This window comes from Bos indicus x Bos taurus, chromosome 17 (assembly GCF_003369695.1).
Source record: "Bos indicus x Bos taurus breed Angus x Brahman F1 hybrid chromosome 17, Bos_hybrid_MaternalHap_v2.0, whole genome shotgun sequence".
Classification (NCBI taxonomy): domain Eukaryota; kingdom Metazoa; phylum Chordata; class Mammalia; order Artiodactyla; family Bovidae; genus Bos; species Bos indicus x Bos taurus.
Window position 1 is genome coordinate 60,259,007 of NC_040092.1, and position 26,538 is coordinate 60,285,544.

A 26,538-nucleotide genomic window follows, 5' to 3' on the forward strand; every position below is an offset into this window, starting at 1 on the left:
TCTGGGGAACAGAGCAGAGAATATCTATTCCTAAGGAAACCACCATGATATTTCTCTGTAGACCATGGTTTCAAAATCTAGCAAAATTAAAGTCTATCTCATCAAAATTAAATCATGAATTCTTTGATGAAAGCAAAAAACATGAGCCCATAAGTGAGGTGGAGAACAGAAAAGAAAGTGTACACCATCTGAGGAAATTAAACTTGCATGAGCCCTTCTTACACGTCTCTCCTCAAAAGCTCAACAGGTTAGGACACCATGAGTTTGAATAAAGTAGTCACTTCACACAACTGCTTCATTGTACTGGTTATTGATTTGTTCTGAAAGCGTTCTAGGACCCCACGACCTGCAGAGCCCTGGCTGTTCTCATCTGTGATGCTGTCGTGGCCGACCGTCTGTATCACCAAGGCACCCCTCTCATCTCCCTGCAGTTTCAGGGTCGCTAGTTCCTGCTATTGAAAACCCAGCTTTTTTTTTTCCCCCATGGGTTTATAAATAGGTTGTTTTAAGTGACCCTGAGCTGAAACCAGGCTTACAAGGTGTCAGGCCTGATGCAAGTTTCCTGCTCACTGAAGCTTTAAATTTGCCAGGCCTGATTTCTAAACCTGAGTGTAAGGGCACAGTAACGGAAGCAAATTTTAGTTTTAAAGGCACTTCTTTGAAAGTCTCCTTCTCCACTTACGCCGGTGTAAAATACAAGATTTTACTTTGAGAAGAGGTGACAGAGGATGAAGAGGTTTCAAGTACAAAACCTGAGTCGGCTCAGTAGAATTCTACCAACCAGAACCCCTGGTTAAATGGATTCTGATGATGAAGGGCATGTTATACTCCCCAGGGACAAAGACAAAGGGTAGAAAACAAGTTATATTATGGTTGGTTTTTTTTTTTTAACTTTCCAAGTTATTTCCTAATGTCAGTAGAGGCTCTGTCTAATCACACTCCTTTTATATCTACAGTCTAAACAATGATTCCTGATCTATTCAGAAGTATGAAACTGCAAGAATTTGAGAAAAGCAACTATCTCATCATGTTACACTTTACATTACACATTACACTTTCTATGGCAGGATAGTAGACACTTTACAAATAATGTTAACAGCCAGACTACTGCAAATATCAGTAAAAATGATGGTTATCAAAAAGCTACCACTGCACATTTCTGTGTGGAATACTTCGCCATTATTTCCTTAAATATTAATGATATCCCTTCCAGATGGACATAACTATTCCCATTTAACAGCTGAGAAAATTGAGTCCAAAGACGCATTTGCTCACAGCCACTTAGCTAGTAAGTTGCGCAATAAGGTTTAAAGGCAGGCTTGTCAAAATCAAAAGCCCATGCTCTTCTGATCTCTTGCTTCTCAGATACTGGATCTCTTTGCATTTCAGACAAAATTAGCATTAATAGAGTCTGCTAAAAAGACTGCTAGCTGCCTAAGTTTTCCCCCAGCTCACTTGAGAGTGGCAGGCAGTCTAGACCATTCCCTCTATGTCGGTACAGGCGTAAGCCCCCCAGCTGTCCCTAATAGACACTGAAAAAAATATCTTCCAGTGTTTGCTAAGTGTGACCCCGGGAATTATGATACCTCAAGGGGACCCAGTTTTGTCAGGAATGGCCCCCAAGCCTGCCACAGCGTGGAAGTTAAAGCCCAGATGACTTTCAACTTCCTCACACTTCCTGTACGACGTGTGTGGTTGTGCCTCTGGGTTTGAAGCAACAGAAGAGGGCGCTCCCTCCCGGAAGAGAGGCAGGTCCAACAGCTCTTCCTGAACCCTTATTCCTCCCAAGTTTTGCTCCGAGTGCCTCCAAAAGTGTCACCTTGCAAGGCCAGGTTAGGCTGCCGATCCCCAGTAGGAAGGGATGGTTCTACACGACGTATATTATCTGGCTGCTGAAGCTGCTCTCTGCCTTTAAGTTCTGGGCTGTCCAGTGGACATGAGGACACTTATAACGAGATCCTTTCCAACATGGATCCTTTTATCCGCATCGCACTCTACTTTACGACCCCGAGCTCAGACCCCGGCTGGTGCGAGGGCCCTGGCTGTGCCTGCCTCGCCTTCGGGCCCGTCCGCGGGGGGCTTACCTTCATGTGGGATTTGAGATTGTCCTTGCGAGCACATCGGAACGGACAGAGCGGACACTGATGACTTTTTAAACCTGTGTGAATCACCATGTGCCGCTTCCAGTAACTCTTCCGTTTTATAACCAGACCGCATATGGGACACTGGAAAGGCTTTCCGCTTTCCTCTTCTGAGGCTTGGGAGAAGGAGAAAGACAGGAAAATTAAGGAAAACAAAAAGGCACACTGCATCCAGCACTAATTCACATGCACTGCTCTATAAAGAAAACTAACACGGAACTGGGGGGTTGCGGAGGGTTTTTTGCTTGTCCTTCCGTTTTGTTGTTTTTTGTTTTGGGCTTTTTTTTTTTTTTTTTTTTGGTTTTGAGTTTTGGAGGTCTTTTTTGGTTTTTCCATTTTCATTTGTTAGTTGTTTTTCTCATTCCAAGACTTTATCTATGAGGAAGCTTTCTTCCTGCTTTCCTGCAGGTAGAAAGCTATGTTCATCTCATGACTTCCACCTGGGTTCCATTTTTTCAAAATCTGCTCATCCTGCCTTGGGAAAGTCCTGCTTTCAGAGGCCACCCCACCGCACTTCAGAAGGCATCCCACACCTCAGCCCAGAGAAACCCGAAGCCAGGGCTTTGCTTTCCTGAAGGCAAGTGCCAGACTCGAGTTCATATTGGAATTACTGAACTTGGAAAATGGCAAGAAATAAAGACAAGTCAAAGCGACTGAGAATAACACCACGCTGGAAACCAAAGAGCCATCGTAAACCTCGCACACCAAACCCTAATGGAGACAAACTTCAGGCTGACTTGTGCCGTGATGGCTTGGGCAGATGCTGCTGCCAGTTTGGCCACTGGGGGCCTTGCGGTCAGAGGCTGTCACTCTCTTATTTTTGACCCTCCACTGGCCACCAAGGTGTGCTGCCCTGCTCTGTGGAGCCTGGGGCCCACTGCCCACTTTGGGAAAAGCTACAATCAGGCGGCCGCAAATGCTTCCATTTTTCAGGAAAGCAAACAAACCAAGTACTTCCTGCAAGGAAAGCAGGGATCACTCCTCCACCCGCCCCACAGGGGAGGGTGTCTGCTGTGACACTACACCGCTACACTTCTGGTCTACCAATTTATACTGCACAGGGTCACACGAGCCTCTGCTATTTGGGGATAGAGGAAATAAAAACAGAATTAAGGACTCAGGCTTTCTCTTCATGAGGGATCAGAAACATTTCCAAACTGGTTAAATACACTGTAATACACTCATGAAATAAAATGTAAGAAGCCCATTTAAAAAAATTAATTAGATCAATAGATGCTGATACAGAAACATGTCCAAGATAGTAGTTAGTGGATAAAGCAAGAATTGAAACTATAAGTCTAGAAGGACTTTATTTTTATTCTCTAGAAAATAGGAACCAATTGCTGCTCAGACCACTAGGTGAAAGGTTGATAGGGGACTTTATAAAGGATGTATCAAGCTGACAACACCCAGAAAACCATTACTCAATCTCAGCATCACTAAGAATGGATGCACATTGGGTGCCCTTTGATAATCCATGTATGAAATATTCTTACAAAATATTTAATCAAGCTTCTAGATAACTATTGAGTTTCCTGGAAATACAGGTGGTTTTAATAAAAAAAAAAAAAAGTTAAACACACCAAGAGGGATGGAATCAGCCAAATTCAGAATGTGGGACATTCTATGGAACAGATGACCCAGTTTCTTCAACAAGTAACTGGCATTTTAAAAAGGGAAGAGGTTATAGATGAAAAGACACTTAAGAGACAGATAAAGCAAATGCAAGGTGTGAAGCTTATTTCTGCTCCTGATTTGAATGAAACAATGATAAACGGACACTTTTGAGATAATTAAGAAAATACTGATTATAGCCCGGGTGTTCCATAATATCATATAACAATTGTTGATCCTATTACATGTAATACCAGTTATTGTGACTATGCATTTTTAAAGTCTTTGGTGGTGGTGGTGGTGGTGGAGGAGGTTTAGCCGCTAAGTCGTGATCAACTTGGGACCCCATTGATTAATGCCCACTAGGCTCTACTGTCCATGGGAATTCCCAGGCAAGAATACTGGAGTGGGTTGCCATTTCATTCTCCTCTGGGAGATCTTCCTGACCCAAGGATCAAACCAGTATCTCCTGCATAGGCAGGCATGGGCAAGTAGATTCTTTACCGGGGAAGCTACCAGGGAAGCCCTTAAAGTCCTTATGTGCTGTGCTTACTTGCTTAGTCATGTCTGACTCTTTTCGACCATGGACTGTAGCCCACCAGGCTCCTCTGTCCATGGGGATTCTCCAGGCGAGACTACTATAGTGGGTTGCCATGCCCTTCTCCAGGGGATCTTCCCAACCCAGCGATCAAACCCAGGTCTCCCACACTGCATGTGGATTCTTTACCCTCTGAGCCACCAAGGAAGCCCCTTAAAGTCCTTATGTATATGTAAATACTTGCAAGCAAATGAATATGAGGTCTGGGATTTGCTTTTAAATACTTGGGCAAAAAAGAAAAAAGAGAAATAGGAAGAATGAGATGAATAAATGAAACAAAAAATGATAATCTTTTTATCTGTATGAGAATTATCTAGAAATGTACATAGGAAATCATTAAGCAGTTCATTTTAAAGGACTGTGGATTAAAAGGAAGGGATCGTGGTGGGAAACTTGTTTTCATTGTATATTCCTCTGTACTATTTGAATTTTTTTAATATATACATGACTTTTATAATTTTAAAAGGAAATATTCCCAAGTGTAAACCTTTAAATAATCTTATTATTTATTCATGGAGTCAACTGAATCTCCACATGCAAAGAACCACTTAAAATGGATGGAATCAGAAGAGTTCTGGAATAAAGCCAGGGCATTCCAAAGATGCTGTTTTTACATTGCTTATAGGTGTAGGCAATATTGGTTAGCATAACGAAGGACCTTGAAAAAGAATTCTCTATCTGAAAACATATCCCTCAAGTCTGGAAATTCTACTTGTGATGGGTCTCATCACAGAACTCCCTTTTCTGATCAGGGGACAAGGGTGGAGACTGAGGATTTCCTTTTACTCTAGGAAAAGCACACTTTGTAGAAGCTTATCAACACGCTTTTTCTTAAACCACTCAAGCTCTCCTCCCATCTTATTGATCGCCTCTGCTGGCCTGGGCTCCTATCCCTGATTCAGCCTCTCACTGTCTATCCTTCACCGTCATTCCCTCCACTTTGACATCTGGATCACAAAGACAGCATGTTGAATAACAGATTTGAGAGGGAAGACTGAATCAGGGGCTTCCCTGGTGGCTCAGTGGTAGAGAAGCCGCCTGCCAATGCAGGAGACACAGGTTCAATCCCTGATCCAGGAAGATCCCACATGCCACAGAGCAACTAAGCCTATGCACCACAACTATTGATCCTGTGCTCTAGGGCCCTGGAGCTGCAATTACTGAGCCCAGGAGCCTTAAGTACTGAAGCCGGCACGCCCGTGCTCTGCAACGAGGGAAGCTGCTGCAGTAAGAAGACTGCACCCTGCAGCTAGAAAGTAGCCCCAGCTCTCCACAACTAGAGAGAAGCCCACATGGCAATAAAAATGCAGCAAGGCCAAAAATTAAATAAATGAATAAAACTATATATATATATAAAGACTGAATCAGGCCCCTAGGTAATATTACTGTCATAAGCCAAAGGGGGGAAAATGATAATGATGTCTATTTGGGGTCATTAAGAACATCAAAGTAATAAGAAAGAGATACACAAACAGGCTGCCACTAATCCCCATCTTCAGGAAGTACTTCCCACGGTCTAAACCCTAAACTGCCTTTTACACAATTGTCTGGGAGAGGAGAGAAAAGCTGAGATGTCATACCCTGACCTGAGATTTCATGGCACATCACAGGAAGGCAATCAAAAGGCATTTCCTCACAAAAGGAACACCTCTGGCTTTGCCTGGACAACTGGCTTTGCCTCATGTGACCAACAGGCCTCCTATTTTTCCTGACACTCTCCACCCCTGCCCTAATAAGCGAGTCTACATTGCATATGGATCAGACTCCACTGCATTAAACCCTGCATATTCATATTTCATATACATTAATTTTGTTTGGGAGCCATGCTTTCTTAGGTTTAATTAATATCAAAATATACATGAAAAGTGCACAAATTAGGGTGCCCTTGGACTGACTGGGGGGAAAAGTTCAAATAGTCATAATGAAGAGAAACTAACTGCAAGATAAGCGGTCCAATAGTTACCCTACTGTGACTACTGGACAATTGTAACTGATCACTGCAGGAAAGGAAGACAGAAGCCAACGTAACTGGAAAACACCGATCAAGCTTAAAAATTTGAATTTCCCCTGGTAATATTTGCATTCTTATTTATTAAAAATTTATATTTTGGTAAGATGCTTTCCATACATATATGATGTTGTTAACTACTTCTGAGAAAGACAGAAGTAAGGATGGACTCTATTTTGTATGCCAAAATATTTTCAAGGAACTGACAGCTGTAAATTTCACTTAGATTTAGAGTCTAAAGAAATATGACCACTTCCTCAGAATGAACCACAATATGTTTTCAAGGTAACAGGATGGAAATGTTCATAATTTTACCGAGTTTACAACTGTTCAATGAACAACTTCCCTGCAATACACCACCAGTTAGCATCACTGCAAACAAAACTAAATTCCCCCAAGAGCTACTAGAGCTGGTGCTGTGGATAGCTGCTGATGTGCTCCCTTGGAGAAAACATGTTCTCTTTATAAGCAATAATACTATTGGAATACAACAGATAATAAATGTGTATAAAATGCCTGTCATGGAGGCTCTTGGTAGTGGCTACTGTAATGACAGTAGTGAGAGTGAACTCTTCCCTCCAAAGCAGAAAACTTACCATCAAAGCAGGTATAAATCCAAACAACTGACATCACACAATAAACACGTAGCCCAGGGCCTAATCCAACAGGACAGATTATTCCTGGGGCCAAGAGGAAATAAAATTCAGTAGGAATCCACAGTGCTGTTCAGGTAGGTCCAGCTCAGCCTATGCAGAGTTCTGATGTCAGGCTCAGCTCAGCAGGGAAAGGAAGATGGAAAAGATGGAAAGGGAGAAGAGCAGGGTGGAGGCAGGAACGGGCTGGGGCAGAGCTGGAAGTCCTTACCTACACGTCTCAGGCACCCAACACAGGGCCAGGGATCAAGTACAATTCAGTAATTGTGTGTTGGACTGAAATTCAGTAGAATTTCATAATGAAATTCAGTAGAATTTCATAATGAAATTCAGTAGAATTTCATAATGAAATTCAGTAGAAAGGGCTGGGTCAAGATAGTATCCCAAAAAATGAAACAAGGACTGGAAATAGAAAAAAAAAGGTACAGGAATCCACCAGTAAGTCCCAGCAAAAGAGGTGTTAACTCAAGAGCAATTGCTTTTCACACATTATGCCAACACACATCTTGAAAGAATGAGTAGGGAAGCCACGATGATCACACAGAGATGTTCACATACTCATGGCTCACTTGTTTCCAAAATGAACTCCCAAGCAGCTTATAATCCAAATGCATGCAGTGTGACTACCTCATTAATAAAGTACAATCAGGTATGTCCATCTATCTACAAAGGACAGGATCTGTCCAAGGCAGAGAGATCGTGCAGGAAGTTTGAGAGTGAATTCTAAGAAGCAACATATGTAATCCAAAACTTGGGGGAAAAAAAAAAGTTTTGAGTGGATAGACAAATAAAGTGAAAGAAAGTAAAAGTAAGGAATTTTAAAGCAGGGAAGAACCTTGAAGATACATCTTAACCTGTTCAGCGTGCAGAGGAGGCAACTGACTTGGGATGGATGCTTACAATGGTCCCTCTGCGCATGAGTCGCAGAGCAGTGACGACAGACAGTCTCTTCACCTGAGGTCGGTGCTCTGCCCTACTGCCTATATGTAAAAATTTCATTCGGCTAAAAAAAAAAAAAAATGGAGGGTTTTAACTGAATCATTGTAGATCAATGTAGGTATTTTTTAACAAATGTTCGTTGTTTTATAGGCTTTGAAATCAAACTTTGCCTTGCTACATCCTAAGTGGCAATCTGTAGAAAATCAAGATAATTTGCAAGTGCATAGTTTCTGCAAACAGACCTCTCCATACACACCTAAGGAGTTTAAGATGACAGGTGGCCCTGGCTGTCTGTAATCCATGCACCATCCATCTCGACTCTAGGACCACTAACCTACTACAGCATATGTATGTAGGATAAGACACCCTCCTTCGTAACAACATACAGGGATTTGGTATCTTTCCATGGAATTTATTGGGCAAGTCTTTCAAATCCTATTTCAGGGAAACACAAAACTCTGTTGATCATGGATGTCCCTGGGTCCTTCTGTTGTTACTGACATTGAGATATTGAGATAATTGATGCATATTCTAACAACTGGTAAATATTTAGTAAAACTTACAGAAAAGCCTGATATCTAGAGACAATCTAAGTTTAAGTCACTAGGGAGATATTATGGAGATGAGCGACATAGAGTTCTGAATCTTGATTAAAAAGCGAATTCCTTTTCTAAGGAAGTCCCTGTATGCGATCATCCCCAGATTACGGCTCTAATAATGATGGACCTGAGGGGAGTATCAGAAGAGGTGACCTGTCTTTCTGGACTTTCTCTGCTTTTGCAATAATGTTAATAACATCTCATAAATAGGAATGAAAACAGCAGCCAGAAAACCCTATCTATTGACCCAGGAAATAATCTTAGCTCCCAGCTGTATGAGACCAGCTTGCTTCTAAGCATATTTAAATTTTGTTCAGGAAAATAAGACGTTTTGGAAGACATTCTCTGGGAAAGGCTCCTCGTGATTTCTTTTAACCAGGAGCCTGGCATCCTGGGAATCTTGGTAGCTTTCTACAAGAAACTTTGTCTTTAAAATAAAAACTATTTATTTTGTTCTGAGCTGCAGCAGAACAGTAGCTTCAAAGAGAATTGAGTCAATGTGTGACATTTATCTTTAGAGCAAACGGACATAATCTTCTCTCTACCGTGTCCCCTTTCAGAAGAGCAGTGTTGCATGTGCCGGGGCGTGGGGTCACATAAAAGAAACCTCCTACTCCAGCATCACCTCTCTTTGCAGGGGGAAAGGCTATCGAGTGATGGACTCTTTAAGGAATTAAATACACTATGACCTGGCAACAACCAAATCCTGTTCAAAAAAGAAGAATAAGGCCAGACCTAAAAGACACTTTTTTTTTTTTCATGGTTTGGACTTCCCTTGACCTAAAGAAGGTCAAAGAAACGCTAGTGTCTAAATGACTCAACACAAGGCTGGCTTTTCTAACACATCTCGCTTTGTAACTCCAGAATCAACTTTATATGCCCTTTGTGCAACATTTTGAGAAAGAGCTTCAAAATGTAAGCCCTGCTTAGAATCAGGATGGTGTGTATTTTTGTGGATTTTTTTGGGGGGAGGGGTGTGGGGGGTTATTACTTGTTTATTTAAGTCAGTGGGCAACAGAAACCCTTTCCCTGTGAGAAGTCAGTCCACCCACCTATTGTGAATCAAACTTAAGATTTCTTCCAAACATAAAAATGAAAGTAGTCATGAGAACTGTTTAGAAGCATGGGTGACTGCATCCCCGTTAGGCTTCTTAGGTAAAATCGAGTCACACCCAAATCCAGCCCCCAGGTGGCTCTGAAGCCAACAGTGCCAAGTGGGGAAGGGGAGAGGGGGGAAGGAGAGAGCAGGGGAGGTGGGGGACGGATGGAAAGACCCACCTTCCCTCCCACTCCTCAGATGCAAAAACTGGTGAGGGACCTAAGCAACACCAGCCAAATCATCTCTCCATGGTACAAAGATAAACAACAAAATCAGATATTCTATCAACTTCTTAATCCATAACCCTGTTAGGATCCTGGGAAGTGATAACACTCACTTTAAGTGACAAGTGCACAGAGGCACCGCCTCTCCTGTTTCCAGTTCATGCAATAAGCAACAGAACCTGTCCAGCAACCTAAACATCCACCAACAGATGAATGGATAAAAAAAAGTGTGATATATACAGATACATACAACAGAATAATACTCAGCCATTAAAAAGAATGAAATAATGCCATTTGTGGCGACATGGATGGACCTAGAGATTATCATACTAAGTGAAGTAAGTCAGAGAAAGACAAATCACATGATGTCATTTCTATGTGAAATCTAAAAAATGATACAATCAACCGATTTACAAAGCAGAAACAAATTCACAGCCAGAGAGAACAAACCTATTAACAAAGAGGAAAGGCAGGAAGGGATTAATTAGGAGTACAGGATTTATAGATAAACAACACTACATATAAAATAAACACCAAGGGTTTACTGTATAACACAAGGAACTGTATTCAACATCTTGTAAGAACCTATAATGGAAAAGAATATGAAGCTATACAACGGAAAATAACACAGTACTATAAATCAACTATAGTCTAATAAGCAGACTGTAGTAAAATTTAAAAAAAAATTTTTTTTAATTTAAAAGAAACAGAACTTGAACTTAGGATGCACCCACATGGATACACAGGGGATCATTTTAAGAGCCCTCGTGCTTTTCCTTGCAGCAATCTTTTCTCTTGTCTGAGTTCTGCAAAACGAAATGTTTCTTTTTAAACACAATACTCTGTCCTCGGAGCTACCTCTTGGAGTGTGAACAGATGTGCATGGAAAACAGGGGTCCCCGCCAATCAGCAAGAGAGGTGGCAGGGTCCCGTTTCAAGTTCTTTCCCCTCCCCTTCAACTGGAACGTGGTCATTGATCCAAATAGTAAGTGTTTCAGCAACAGAATAAATTCAGTAAGGAGAAAAGAAAAATCGATTTCTTACAGACCTCCATATTCAATCCTGCTGAGAAGCCTGGTGGGCGTGGTTTGTGCTGCGCAGTGTGCTGTGCTTAGTCGCTCAGTCACGTCTGACTCTTTGTGACCCCACGGACTGGAGCCCACCAGGCTCCTCTGTCCATGGGGATTCTCCAGGCAAGAATACTGGAGTGGGTTGCCACGCCCTCCTACGGGGGATCTTCCCAACCCAGGGATAGAACCAGGGTCTCCTGCATTGCAGGTGGATTCCCTATTGTCTGAGTCACCAGGGAAGCCTGTGGACATTTAAACCAAAACAGGGGCCCATCTTGTCCCTGGGTTGTAGATTCGACAACAAAACAGGCAAAAATAGTCTAGCCCACCCTGGAAGCTTGAGACCTCCCCTCTTCCTCACATGCATCTAGTCACCTGAATGAAAAGCTCATACTTCATAACTTGCTGGTTATAGCCATGACTCTCTAAAATGACAAAGCCATTATAGTCAGCCTTCAGGAGACAGTCTTACCAGGTCCTTCTTTCCAAGCCACCAGCAAGCTAAAGTTTATTACTCTTTTGTATAAGCTTTTCCAAATAACTAATGTCCAAGTGAATGTATAGGAGAAACACCATTTAATTCAGCTATTTAAGAACCATATGAAGAATATACATAAAGTAACATTTTACTTAGATGCCCACACCTCTCTTTCTGCTGCTCCCCATAAATGAAATTTTTATAAACCAGGAATGATTAATTCCCTTATAAAAATTACTCTGGTCCCTCTGTTTGTCTCCTTGTTCCCTAATTTTAGCCATTTCTCTCTTTATCTCATCAGATGGCAGGTGAGAAGTGAGGAGAAGGGAAACTCAGCATTGATAAAATTTTAGGAGTTTATTGACATTTCAGAAACCTTGGAGCAAGCGGCCTGGATCATGTGAAGAGTCATAAAAGTTCCATATATCCATTTTCCTAGTTCTATTCTGCTGTTTACACAAGTTTTAAAGCAATTATAATGAGTACATAGAGCTTATTCAGCAATTTAAATGGAAATTTGTCATAAACGCATCAAACTGATGTTAGCTGTGATTGTTCAGTCAATGATTTGCCATTCTGAGCCCCCTCTCGTCAATGTGGCTGCAAATAATCAAAAGTTGGCCAGACGCACACAATGGCAGTGTTTCTACTGATGATGACACACGTGGCCCGCTTCCTGTTCAGGTCTGGCAGGATATCCTCCAGAGACATCTGAAACTCCATACATCCCTCTCCAGGACCCTGTTTTTTACCACGGGCATAATTTAAAAACAAACCAGTACAAGAAATGATGTTTCCACTGTGAGGACCCAAGTGACTAAGTTTCTCCCTCGGATGAATAACTGTGAACGTCAAGGCTCTAGAAGATCGCAACTTCTCCTTTGAAAAGACCATCCCCATAAGAAAAACCCATGATTCACATTTTCCACATGCACATTCCTTCAGAATCTGATTGGACTGGAATAAAATAAAGAATTTGCAGGAAATGCTTTGATTACATCTGAATGACAATATTCTTTAGAGTTCTTATACAATAAGAAATTATATAAGAACAGAGTATGTAAAGGCTTATGTCCCACCAAAATTTTAAAAAAATGCTAATGTAAGGGTATACAAAAGGGGTCACATGAATTGCGAGATTGGGATTGACATGTATCACTATTGATATAAAATAGATAATTAGAACCTACTGCATGGCAGGCACATTGCTCTGTGTATGACCTAAATGGGAAGAAAATCCAAAAAAGGGCGATATATGTATACGTATAGATGATTCACTTTGCTGTACAGCAAAAAGTAATGCACCATTGTAAAGCAACTATACTCCAATAAAAAAATATATTTTAAAAAGTATATAGTGTGATAAATTAGGGCAGAATAGTCACTGATGACACAAAAGTCCATTTGTGATGGAAGCTGTAGGACAGTAAGCTCTCTCTTGTCAACTATTTCAAAAGCAGTGAGTTTTTTTTTCCCTCCTGTGCAGTGATGCCATGCACTCCATGACAAAGATACTTTGATCTTCTTCCATTAAATATATCTTGTGTGGACCTAGTCTGAACTCGGTAAGGTGAAAAAAAAATCGTTTCTATGAAAGGGAAGGAGTACTGTATGTCTCTAAGATTATTCATTACCTTTCAAAAATAAAGCTATTGGTGAAGTCTTCGTGTCATCCATACATGAAAGACCCACCCTGAGGCTGCTTACTTATTTTGTCGTTGCTTCTGCTTTTTTATTCCTGCCTCAGATCGGATGGGGAACGCACGCGAAGAAAGAAGGCAATGAATTAGACATTGCAATTGACAGGCAGAAAAAAAAAGACTTAGAGGCTGATGGAAATGAAAGCATCCATACCTGAGTTGGAGGGCTTAGACACTCTTCCCTTGGGAACTGGGAGCAACAATAATTCCAAGGACTGTGGCGGTGGTGGAGGAGGCGGCGGAGGCGGCGGCGGAGGAGGCGGGGTTACTTTCTCTTGCTTCTTCTCCGAAGGCGGTGGCGGTAGAGGGTCCTCAGGCACCAGTGACGATTTCTCAGCCAGAAGGGTCCCGGCAGCCCTCGCTGCGACCTCTTTCAGAAGGGCCGCCGAGGAGGTCATGGAAGCCAGGGAAAGGAAAGAGCTGGCCGGGGGCGGGTGTTCCTGGCCAGGAGTCAAGCTTCTCTCGCTGACTTTCTTGGATAAAGCTGCCAAGGTGGAGCTGGCAGACTGGGAGCTGAAAGGGGAGGAAAAGGACTCAAATCGCACGGTCTCCTCCGTCCTGGTCAGCGATTTGTCCTGCAGGACGGCATTGGCTGCAGCTTTCAGTTTGAGGATGGCGGAGTCCGGGGACAAGTCGCAGGTGGTGGTTGAGTTTGGCAACCACTTACCTTGATTCCATAGGAAACGGTTACTTGGAGGGTATTGGTCATTCTGTTCCTGCTTCTCGGCCAGCTTCCTGGCCAGCACGCTGAGCTGCTGGGCGTGGTGGGACGGTGGGGAAAAGGAGAGATTCGAGCCCGCGTTGACCGGGGATTCCACCCTGCCGTTGGCAGTGGCCGCGGCATCCAGTTTGAGGGAGCCGGCTTCCAGCAGCCGCCTCAAGTTGCTGCTCAGGGGCTTGGTGGAGCCTGGGTGGTCCTCCTCACACAGAGAAGACACGCCGGGGGAGAGGTGATCTGGACACTGCAGTGGGTCTCGCAGGACCTCCCCGTCGAGTGCCACCAGCTCCAACGTGTGGCTGCTGGGGGTCGCGCTTCCCAAGGAGGTGTCTGGAGACGTGGACTGCTCTTGGATCCGGTCCTCCAGGCACAGCTTATAGTTCTCCTGGACTTCTCCATAGGAGGCTTCCGACGGCGTCTCCGAAGAGTTCCCATACCAGTGTTCTCCTTCACTGAGTTCTCCCTCCGCCTCGTCCTGCCTACTAACATCTGGGGGAATTAAGAAGATCCGGTTTACTCCCAAAGCAAGCAACAAGAAAGCCTGAAGACAGGCAAAAATGGAGTCGTGGACATGCTACCTCTGCCCTGCCCCCACCCCCCACAAAAAAAAAAAAACAACAACAACACACGAAAGACAGACACAACCTTCCAGCAGGTCAGGGGCTGGGTCAGAGCCTCTGGACCTAAGCTTGAAAGGATGCTGAATGGGCCACAGTTTAAAGCACAGCCACCTTCTACACACGTTCATCCTTTTCTAATTATTTCAAATCAAGGGAAATGGAAGAGGAGGAATGAGGAAAATGGAGCTGGTAAAGAAGAAACTGGATGCAGAAACTGCTTTTCAGTGAATGGGGGAAATGGGGAGAAGCTTGTGCCCAGGTAAAAAGTGAGCATGAGATCTTCAAGATCGTGTGGGAATGAAAGTGACAGCCAGACATAGGGGGAAACTGGATGATGAGACCCAAGGCGGTAGGAAACTGCCTCTCGCTTTCTAACTCCACCTCAGGCCAGTCACTTAGCTGGCTTGATAGAACATGCAATTCATTTTTTTTTTAACTGATCAAAATATGTAAATAAAAACTTGCTTATTAGATATTCTACCAATTTCACAGAGTTGTTCTGAAGCTTCCATCATAATAAACATGCGACCATGTTTTGAAAAAACAGTAGAGTACTATACAAAAATGAGATCTCACTACCAAACACTATTCACATTCCTGGTTTCTTAAAGGGACAATCTCTCCCTGACTTCTTAAAGGGACAGTGCAAACTGCTTGTCTGAGATCCCAACCCTCAACTTGCCAGCCCTCTCAACATAGGCAGTGATGAGTCACTTGTTCCCTCACTGCACCGAGAGTCCCCTTTCCTTATTTTCTATCCATGAGTTTATCTGTCCACCCTCACTGCTCTCACTGGACCCCGGCACCAGTCAGCTGGGACTCGTAGCCTTTCCAGGAGCACAAGTGGGCTCTGCCACTTCTCTGCCTTTGCACAAAATATTCCTTCAACCTGCGATGTCTTCCCCCAGAAGGCCTGACTGTCCAATTCTGCCCATCCTTCAACCCCCAGGTCAAAGGATTCCTCCTCGTTATTCTCCCTAGAACTCAATGTCAGAATTAATTTCTCTTTCTCATTCATTCACTCATTTATTCAACAGCTAAGGAGGGAGTGGCCTGCCACATGGCAGGCATTCAAGACTGAACAATGTTGAACAAAATGAAGATCCTGCCTTCTTAGAGCTTACATTCCGGTGAGGAAAACAGATGTTAAACAAAATGAATAAATGAGTAAATCCTAGAGAAAACCAGAGAGTGGTAAGTGTAATGGAGAAACATACAGAGCAGGACACAGAGGATGGGGGTAATGGGTAGGAGATAAGTTGTCATGTTCAACAGTCACACTTAGGGTGAGGCTTCACTGAGGTGGTGACATCTGTGCAAAGACTTGAAAGACATCAGCAGTCGGTCATGCAGCCATCTCTGAGGGAGGGGGCCCAGGCAGAGGAGGGTCTGATATAAATGCCCTGATGTGAGAACTTGCCTGGTACATGCATGGACCATCAAGGAAGCCAGTGAGTGTCAGAGCAGAAGGAAAGTCAGAGAAATAACGAGAAAGAGAGAGATTTAAAGGAGGGAGGCCGAGCCTATCAGAAGGATGCTGTAAACTACCGAATGATTTTCTCATCTTTTGCAATTGGAGGGACTGGGAACCACTGGAGGGGCAGCGGCGGGGCAGTGACATGACATGACTTATGTTTTCCAAGGTCTGTTCTGGCTGCCTGTGGAAAAGAGAATGCAGGTGCAAGGTGGGAACAGGGAGGCCGATCGCGGGGAGAAGCAGGCAGGTTCTGTACGTATTTTGAATGCAGACCCAACATTCCCATTTTCAAAATATTGAGTCTACTATGGACTTATCTTCTAAAAAATTAAGTGACAGGGTTCCTGAAAGGTAGGGATGGTGGCTTACTATGTACAGATTCCACATATGCCTTCACAATGCCTGGTCCCTAGAGAGTTCAATGATGCTTTAGGGATGGAGCCAAAATTCCCCACTGTGCCAAGTTTTGCTACATATATCGTGCTGTTTCTTTCCTGAATAGAAATAGCTGGAAATAGTAATGCCCAAACTACAAGCTAATACATCGATCTTCCCATGCTCTTTAGAGAAGAAATGTCACAAATGACAAATTCTCTTTCACTAAGTTACAGTTCTGCAACTCCTTCCTGAGATTCCTTATTAAGTTATCACGAAAATATAAAATATCAAATGGGATTTGCTGGAGAAAAGCAGGCAAAATTGAGTTTTCTCTGTTAAAAACAGTCTGGCTCCTGGTGATTTGCCACATTTCCTTCTTCCCATCTGATTTCGACATTTGTCATCTTTCCTGAAACCGGCGGGACCCAGAACCACTCATCTCACCAATGGCTTCTCGAAGAGATGCTCTTTACCAACCACCAAGCAGCCAACATCAATTTCAACAACAGGGTTGATTTTATGTTCCTTTTTGTAAATTATGCTTTTGTCAAACTAGAGTAGCTCTCCAGAGTCAAGACTGATGTAGAACCTTGCGTGCATGCTAAGTCGCTTCAGTCGTGTCCAAAGGCCCACCAGGCCCTTTGGCCATGGGATACTCCAGGCAAGAATACTGGAGTGGGTTGTCATTCCTTGCAGTCTGGAGCAATTAACAAGGTACATAAAATCAGGGTTTTGAGAACCACAAAGAATCACAACCACATCCATGTACAGTCTTGTCATTTTACTGAGACTATTAAATATTCTTAAGGTTACGGTGGATCTAAGGCACACACAGAGCTAACTTACTGCTAACACTGGAACCCAAAGCCCAAATCTCTTAACATCTGGCCCAATGATCCTTTTCATAGCCCCTGCCAGATGCCCTCTGAGCAGCATCTTCTAGAAAATCTGAGCAGCTGTCCTTCCACCCTCTGGAAAGAGAAATCAGCAAGTGAATTCTCATTGATAAAGATATCATTCACTCTTATTTTCAGATAAACCAGTAAGAGCTAAGTACCTGTTATTTGTATAATTTCTCTATTCCCTCTCTGCCTCTTCTTTGTTGCTGTTCTCAAAAATGGATTCAAGTGCCTAAAAAATTTGGCACATCTTCTGGCAAAGCCCCAAAGGCAAAGTTTAATTTCCTGCCCACTCCAGATGTGAGAAGAAAATTCACCCCCTCCAGACGTGCTGAAGCTGGTGAGTGGGTCAAAAACGAAAGAAGTTGTCAATTCAGGCTCTAAGCCCATCAAACAGTGATAAGGAGATCCAAATGTTCCAGAGTGATACAAACAGCTGATAACTACGTTTAAAGCAACCTCCTCAACCTCACCAAAACACAAGCCCAGAACATGCAAACAAAGCATTTCTTAAACAGACCAATTTAAGTCCTCTAAAATACCCAGATATTCTTAACCATCTACTGCTCTGTGCTTTGTAGATACACTCACTGAGATACATACACTCTTTTTGTACTGCAAGAAAACTCAAATACCTTAAGAGTACTTTTTAAACTCATTTTGTTGTTGTTGTTTAGACGCTAAGCCATGTCCAACTCTTTAGAGACCCCATAGACTGTAGCCCACCAGGCCTCTCTCTGTCCATGAGATTTCCCAGGCAAGAATACTGGAGTGGGTTGCTATTTCCTTCTCCGTGGGAATCTTCCAGATTCAGGGATGGAACTTGGGTCTCTTGCATTGGCAGGTGGATTCTTTACCACTGAGCCACCAGGGAAGCCCTTTTAAATTCATAATATTCCATTAATCGCTTTTCTGAAGATGCTGCTACTGCAATCATGGTTATTTAAATAATAAACCAGCAAATAATCGTAGTGCATGGCCTCGAAGGAGTCAGACCAGAAACCCGAGGAGAAACATCTCTGAAACTATTGTGTTATCACATGAGGTCAAGTAAACGCTGGGGTATGCACTCAGAGAAATGAACACAAGAGAAGCTGGGACCCACAGAGGGTGAGAGAAAAACCCTGAAAGTCTCCAACAAATGTGCTTTCACTTCATAAAAGAGCAGCAACAAGGATTTTCTCCCACGCATAAATTAATTTGGTTTCCCTTCTGCTGGGCTGCTGTTTATTTTCACATTCCGTTTCATCCAAGAGGTGTTCCTTGGTCCAGTTTTGGGGAGCTCCCCTTCAGCAAGGTCTGTGGGCCACCTCTGCCCCCAGCACCTTTCAGGCTGCAGGATGAGAAAGGCTTCTGTCACTGGGATGCTCAAATAGCATTCCCTCCATCTAAGGAATTAATTTGTTGGACATCGCAAACTTTAGAACAAACGAGGCTTGTCTTTTGACCTTCTTTCACAATTTGAGAACTCACCCCCATCCCCAGCCCCTTCACCCATCCCCACCCTTCTCCCTCCCAGAGCTGTGAGACTCCCGGAAATGCTGTCTGCGCATCCAGCATCCACCATGGATTTCACAGTTTTTCTAACTAAGTCTCCAGGGGAAGCCTCTGAATGGCCAATGTAAATAACTCCCTTCTAGATGCATTATTTTTAACCTCTAGAATAGGAAGCTATTTCCATTGCTAATTTTACCGCAACCTATGTCTCTGACAACCAGGTTCACACTCATTCCTGTCAATTTTACACAACAGTCTGTTTCCGTGTTTTTCCCTTTAAATCAGAAACTCAGAAAGAATTAAGAATAGAAGCAGCGCAATTACAGAATGAAAACACGCTGAATATATTTTGTTTCCATGTGGCAAATATTTCTCCTTTGGGGAAAACAAAACAAAATTTCACTACCTAACACGTTTATTTACAATTCAGTTCTCAAGCAGAGAAACTGAGTAATTTGAGATCTACCACTCTTGCTGCATTTTTTTTCCAGCTCACTTCATTTTTGGTTTGACAGTTTTAATCAGGTGCATTTAATTGGACCGATACTCAACTCAAAAGGTCCTTGTTCAGAAAGATCAGGAGGAGAGAGAGAAAAAAATATAAGAAGGCACCTATTAATTTTCATGCCTTTTGGCTGAGGTTAAAGCTAGTAGAGACGGAAGCCGAAAAGCCTCAGTTCTTAATCTACCCACAAACCACTGCCACCAGTCAATACACACGAATCTCATCGGCAGTTATTGAAGAGCATCAGGATTAGGTTCTTAGGACTCACCTGGATGGAGCTGACTCATGGTCAGTCCTCTGGCAGCCAACACCCTCTTCTTGTGACCACATGTGTATTCACCTGATCCCTAACTTTCCGGTTTATTTGCATCTAAAAATATTGCATGTTTTCCATTTCCACCTAATATGCATCCATAGCTAAACAGGCCACTATCAGTATTATCAGTTATACCAGGAATATCCACCTTAAAACATACAATAGATTTTTCCTTGCAATTGTACACGAAAGCAGTTTGTAAAGTTTACACAACAGTGTACAAAAGCTATTAGTAAAACCAATGCTGATAATGGATTTAATTCAACATTTACTGAGCATTTACTATTAACATATTCAGGGAACTGCTCTCTGCAACAGAGAGCCTCAGAGACAGTAACAACGTCTAGGCCAACAGTTTATAATTAACAGGGGAGCAAGAATTGCACAAGCCTATGAAGCACACAGAGTCCTGTGTGCCTAAGAGAGCAAATCATTCATTCCAATCATGCAGGTGGCTTTGGAAATGGACAGTGGAGGACGCAGAAGATTTCAATAGATGACACTGGAAATTCACTTATAAGAGGGCTCCCTCCTCTGCAAACTATCAAACAGGAAATAGCCCAGTTGTGGAGTAAGCTAATATTCTGGTGACCTTGTTAGATAGATTCACTTAAAGAAAATGTTTTCAGATTCTCCACTCTTCACATTTTAAAAACACCCCATCTATTGACTGGTTAAGGGCAGATTGACCAACTACGTTACTCAACTCATTCCTTTTGAAATCAAAAAACCATTAGGTTATACATGCCTGAAGTAGGACAATGAGGCAAGCGCTGACCAAAGCAGGGGTAGTTGGGCTCCTGTGGTTGTCAGTGACGAGGACCGCATGCGTGAACGTTCTCGGGTCACGTTCTCAGTCACTCTATCAAACATGGAAAGGGATGCGTGTCGCTAGCGCCAGAGAGGGTGTCCAAAGCACCATCAGGGCTCCCTCTCATTTGTGTCTAGTCTCTTCTGGGAGGTTAGCCTCCTCTCAGGTCACCTTTGCTGTGCTGTGCTTAGTCACTCAGTCATGTCGGACTCTGTGACCCCGTGGACTGCAGCCATCCAGGCCCCTCCGTCTATGCGGATTCTCCAGGCAAGTGTACTGGAGTGGGTTGTCATGCCCTCCTCCAGGCCAGCTTTCCCAGGGGGCAAAAAACCTGGCGCACAGGTTCTGGAGTCCACGCTCAATGACGTATGTATCACAGGAGAAAGGTCTTTCCCCCTCTGATTGGCTGCTGGAGGTCATGTGCCACTCCCTGGACCTATCGCTGAAGCCAAGGGGCAGGCTCTACAACTGGCTACACGTGGGTCACAGAAGAAAAGGGAAGAGGCACCCGGAAGACAAAAGCAGTGACCTCAGTAATGCTTAATGAAGGTTTAGCGTGCTGCGCATCAGGTTGTTCTGAACCGATTTTATGATCCTGAGCATAAAACATATCCTCTTTTAGGCTGGTTTACTTGCCAATTTTTCGATCGTCCTTTTGTAGCCTGAAAGCCTCAGCACATCCCCCACACTGGTTCTGCCCTCAGTGAAGGCACCTCTCAGAGCTCCAGGCCTCCAAGTCCACAGTCTAAATGACACGCCCGCAATCGGCTCCGCAGGACCAAGCCGCAGAGACCACGGTTATTGAACCTGATGCCCAGGGGCACCCATCCCTTATCAGCATGGCCAGGAAGAAAATGTAAGAACTGCTAGTTATTTCAAACTGCCAGAGTGGAGAAGACAGCCAGATCCCTGTCACCAGTCCAGCTGGGGAAAAGGTGCCATGAGGGCAGTGGGAAATGAGTGGAAGTCTGGAGAGGATAAGAGTCTGCAGACTGAGATAGCAGGGCTGCCTCCTGGGTCAAGATGACCATTTTGCACACAGCAGTGTTTGCAGATTACTGTTGAAAGTGTCCACGAAGAAAACAAAGGTAACACACATTAACACATTGCTCCTCCTCTTCAAAGAGAGTTCCCAACAGTATCTAAGCCAGTTTCAATATTCTCACAGAAAGTTGCCAGGTCCTCCAGGAACCCAGGAACAACACAAGCTCCCCCATCAAACTGCCCATCTCCACACGAATGGCAACTCCTCCACCCCTACAATTGCTTGGACCAAAATGCCACGGCCAGTCTCCACTAGCTTCTTTCTCTCACACCCCTCATCTAATTAACTTGTGGATTCTGTTGGTTCTGCTTTCAACATACATTCCAAATCTTGCCACTTTTCAACATTTCCACCACTCCCACCCTCATATACTGCACTGTACCCCTGGCCTAGACTATGGCAGTAGCCTTTTGACTGGTTGACTTACCTCCAATTCTTGCCCCCTCCCCCCTATATTCTTAACCAGTAGCCAGAGTAAGCTTTTAAAAATATTTTGTCCAATTCCACTGTGCGTGCTAAGTCACTTCGGTCATATCTGACTCTTTGCAACCCTATGGACCATAGCCCACCAGGCTCCGCTGTCCATGGGATTCTCCAGGCAAGAAAACTGGAGTGGGTTGGGTTGCTGTGCCCTCCTCCGTGGGAGATCTTCCTGACCCAGAGATTGGATTCTTTACTGTTAGCACCACCTGGGAAGGCCCTAATTCCACTGCTTCATCCCTAAAGCCTCCACGATGGCTTCTCAGGCTTCTCAGAATAAAATCCAAAACTTTTACCTTGACCTAAAGGCCCTACGTAATCTGCATCCCTCTGACCCCATCTCCTACCTCAGGGCCTTTGCACTTGCTATTCCCTTTGCCTGAAATCTTTCTCCCCGCAAAGAGCAACATGACTGATTTCCTTACTTCCTGAGGTCTCCCCTCAAATATGATTGTTTATTAGAGTAGAAGCCCCCTGAGAGAGACGATTTTGTTCTGCTTGCCGCTGTATCCTCAATATTTAGAATGGTACTCTAATCAGGTGCTCATATATTTGTCTAATCAGGTGCTCATATATTTGTCACATGTATGAATAAGAAAGAAAAAATGGGCTTAACAATCAGAATGGTGGCCCTTGTCAGTACTGGAAATGAGAACGGTTTCCAAAATTGCAAATGACAATTCTGTTTTTCTCATGTGATCAAACACAGAACAGGGAAAAGAGCCTGCTTTGCAAACGTTTCCACCAGAACCTCCTTGCTGGCCAACAAAAGACAACAGCAGTCTAGGGGAATGAGTAACTGAAGCTGAAGCCCTCTAGGAAGTCTCAAATATCTTTGAGTTTTAGCTTAACATTTCAAGTGAATTCTGCACTCTATACTATAGATGAGCTTGTCCTTACTTAACAATACAGGGGTGTTTCTCACAAACATCCAAGAACATTATTCTCCTGGAAAGTGCACCATGTCTCTCTGGATACCCATCTTCTTTGGAGAATCATGTTCCCTAATGAGAGGAACGAGAATGTATGAAAAGCATGTAGTACAATGTCAAGAGCTCAGTAAGGAGTGGCTGGCATTGTTACTATCATCAGAAAACAGACAGCACGCAGCCTAGTGCCCCATCTTCAGAGAGCAAAGCGAATGCCCAGAGGGTACTTGCCAGGCTGATCCAATGGATCTGGGGGATATTGAAAACTACAGCTCTATTTGTTGAAGCTGAATTTTGCTATAGGAATTATTTTAAAGAAGAAAAGCCTTGGAGAGCTAGTTCCTATGTCTAGCTTCTAGGCAGAGGCTTAGAGAGGGCTGGTGATCTTTGAGCTCAGATGACCCAATACAGAGGTCAATGCTTCAACTACTACATCACTAAGTGATCATCAATGAGTAAATGAATGAGTGAATCCTAGAAAGAGGCCTGGAACATGACAGGTTTCCAACAAACATTTGCTGAATAAGCAAACAATCATCTATAAAGCATCAGAAATACACCTGGTTCTATATTTGGTGTTTAAATAATCACCAGCAAATTTGATCCTCACAATAATTTTAGGCGGGAGACTGTACTCCTTTCAATTTACAGACCAGGAAACCAAGGTTACAAAAGGCTTACTTAATATTCACACTTAATGACAAAGTAAGGTTTAAACTCAAACCTTTAGAATATGAAAAACTTGACAAAAAAGTAATATTTCAGGTCAAAAAAGTAATATTTCAGGTAACCAAAAAGTACCAAAGTACTTTCACACAGTTGAGATTTAAAAATGCATACATACTCCAACATGATGTGTGAAACATGATTTTATGTTTGTAACATGATTATTATTTTCTGAGAAGTGTCTCAGAAACTACTGAGCCTTTGCAGCGGCTTGCCCCCATATCAAATAGCTCCAAGCAATGGTATTTTAAGTCATTATTCCTATTTTCACAGTTCTTACAAATTATTTCTCTATTATGCCTATGCAGAGCACTTTCCTTCTAAATTTGAGGCTTTTTGTCTGCCATAACTGAAACAACAATCGCCAGGCTTATTAAAATTCTGTGCAAACTAAGGGTGAGAGCCGAGTGTTGTAGGTCGAATTGTTGTTGTTGTTTAGTCACTAAGTCACGTGGGAATCTTTTGCGACCCCATGGCCTGTAGCCCACCAGGCTCCTCCATCCATGGGATTCTGCAGGCAAGAATACTGGAATGTGTTTCCGTTTCTTTCTTCAGGGGATCTTCCCGACCCAGGGAATGAACACACAGCTCCAGCACTGACAGGTGGATTCTTTAGCACTGAGCCACCTGGGAAGCCCCATAGGCGGAACTGCATCCCCCATAAAGATGCTAATGTCCAATTCACAATACCCGTGAAAGTGACTGATTTTGGAAATAGGATCTTTGTAGGTCATCAAGTTGAGATGAGGTCATTAGGGTGGGCCCTAACCCAATATGACTGGTGCCCTAATAAAAAGGGGAGATTTGCACACTGACAGACAAGCCATGTGAAGACCATAGGTGTACAGCCACAGGTCAAGGAGCTACCAGAAGCTGGGAGAGAGGCCCACAACACACCCTATCTTAGCCTCTTTGGAAGAAGCATGGAGCTGCCACCACCTTCACCTTGATCTTGAACTTTTGGCCTCCAGAACAGTGAGACAATACATTTCTTTTTTGACCTTCTTTTGAATCATGGGAATACAATATCTATTTGCTTTGTGTTAAAAAAGACCCAGATGCTGGGAAAAATTGAAGGCAGGAGGAGAAGAGGACAACAGAGGATGAGATGGTTGGATGGCATCACTGACTCGATGGACATGAGTTTGAGCAAGCTCTGGGAGTTGGTGATAGACAGGGAAGCCTGGCATGCTGCAGTCCACGGGGTCACAAAGAGTTGGACACGACTGAGCAGCTGGACTGACTGACAGTACATATACTTGTTACATGATCTTACTGATTAAGAATAACTACAAAAATTTTTCCCGTCGTTGAAGCTGTTCAATTGGTAGTACTTTGTAACGGCAGCTCTAGAAAATGAATGAATATATTTAAGTTGGAAGGAAGAAGGCCTGAAATGCCTGAGACTTTTTTCTGGGGTTTCACCTCTGAATTCTAAACTGAAGACTCGGTTGGTACTGTAGTTTTTTATAAGCTAGGTTTATTGTACAGAACCAGCCCCCCCACCACTCAGTGTGAAGTCCCCTGAGGCTAGAGACTATAAACAGACCAAAAAGCTATTTTTGACTCTCTCTAAACTTTAGCCAAATTTCTGTCAAATGAGAGATTTTGAGAAAGGCATTAATCAAGAGAAGTCTTCTATTACTACAGTAACTTAGAAATCTCCAAATAAATATATGTGTGTGTATATATATGTGGACTTCCCAGGCGGCACTATTGGTAAAGAACCCACCTGCCGATGTGCCAATGCAGGAGACATAAGAGATTCGAGTTCATTCCCTGGGTTGGGAAGATCCCCTGGAGAGAGCATGGCAACCCACTCCAGTAATATTGCCTGGAGAATCCCATGGACAGAGGAGCCTGACGGGCTACAGTCCGTGGTGTCGCAGAGTCGGACATGACTGAAGTGACTTAGCTCGCATACACATATATATGTATGTGTACTCATCACCACATATGTTGTGGCCAATTAATAAGAAAGGGATAGTTGCAAATATAGCATGAATTCACTGCCCAATCGAGAGACCAAAATAGTTCTGGTTAGCCCACGGATTGATTCCTTGCTGCTTCACCCTTTCAGGCACCTCCGTGTTACAAAAAGCATATAGAATCTGTCCCCTCAAGCAATCAGAAGTAAATTTACCATGGCTACCATGGCATTATCAGAAAAATTGTCTGCTAAGGCTGATAAATCGGTCGATTATCTGCTTCCTTGACTTTTATTTCCTCTTGTATAAATGTTTTCATCCCAACATTACCAATACCTGTTCTAAGATGAGCGATAAATTATCAAACTGCTGAAATCACCAGGAAATTATTAATAGATCAAGAAAGAACTTAACAACAACAACAAAAAGCCGTAATAACATAATAATGCACTCAGCAGTCTAAGAACAGCCCTCTATGGAAAGAAAAATGGCTACTTGGTAGAATCTTAGCTTATACATAAAATGGTACATTTCTTTCTGGATACATTTACCAAGTGTTGACAGCACCCGCCTTGGAATGAAACATATCACGGTCATAATCGTTCTGCCTGCCAACAGAAAGGTTCACACAGTAAGTCCTTTATTGACTAAAAATACACCTATATCCAGAAGGAAAAGAACCTTAGGGGATAAGAGAATTTAGCAAGGGAGAGGAAATTGCTTTTTATTTAGTGATTAAATGCATATAAAACAAAAGCTGCAGAGGAAGCCGCGCCCAACCCCCTACATGCTCGCAGAAGTCGACGGTGCTGCGGTGTGAGAATATTTCTTTGGGTTATGCACAAGAATCCATGACACCAAAGAACACCACTTACAAGGACAACCCTAATTCAAAGTCAACGTTCAACACTGATTTAGGTCAACGATTTTAACCTTTACTCGGACCAGGCTTTGTGCCAGAGCTGCTTTCTAGTGGTCAAATGTTCACGTATTTGCTGTCTCCTTTCTCTGCTCACCTTCTGGCACATACAAACAAAGTCAATGATAGCAGGCCAAAAGACAGTGGATACAACAAAAACCACACGA

At 43.2% G+C, this 26,538-nt stretch overlaps 1 protein-coding gene across 6 annotated transcripts in view; it reads right to left on the minus strand.

The window, feature by feature from the left end:
• ZNF827 (zinc finger protein 827) overlaps positions 1 to 26,538 on the minus strand; it is a 190,338-nt gene that overhangs the window by 139,379 nt on the left and 24,421 nt on the right. For all 6 annotated transcript variants that reach the window (XM_027567456.1, XM_027567457.1, XM_027567461.1 and 3 more), the window contains exons 2-3: positions 13,278 to 14,330; positions 2,085 to 2,257 (exon numbers count right to left, since the gene is read on the minus strand). In XM_027567456.1, the coding sequence (XP_027423257.1) occupies positions 2,085 to 2,257; positions 13,278 to 14,330 (1,226 nt within the window). The remainder of the gene's footprint in view (positions 1 to 2,084; positions 2,258 to 13,277; positions 14,331 to 26,538) is intronic.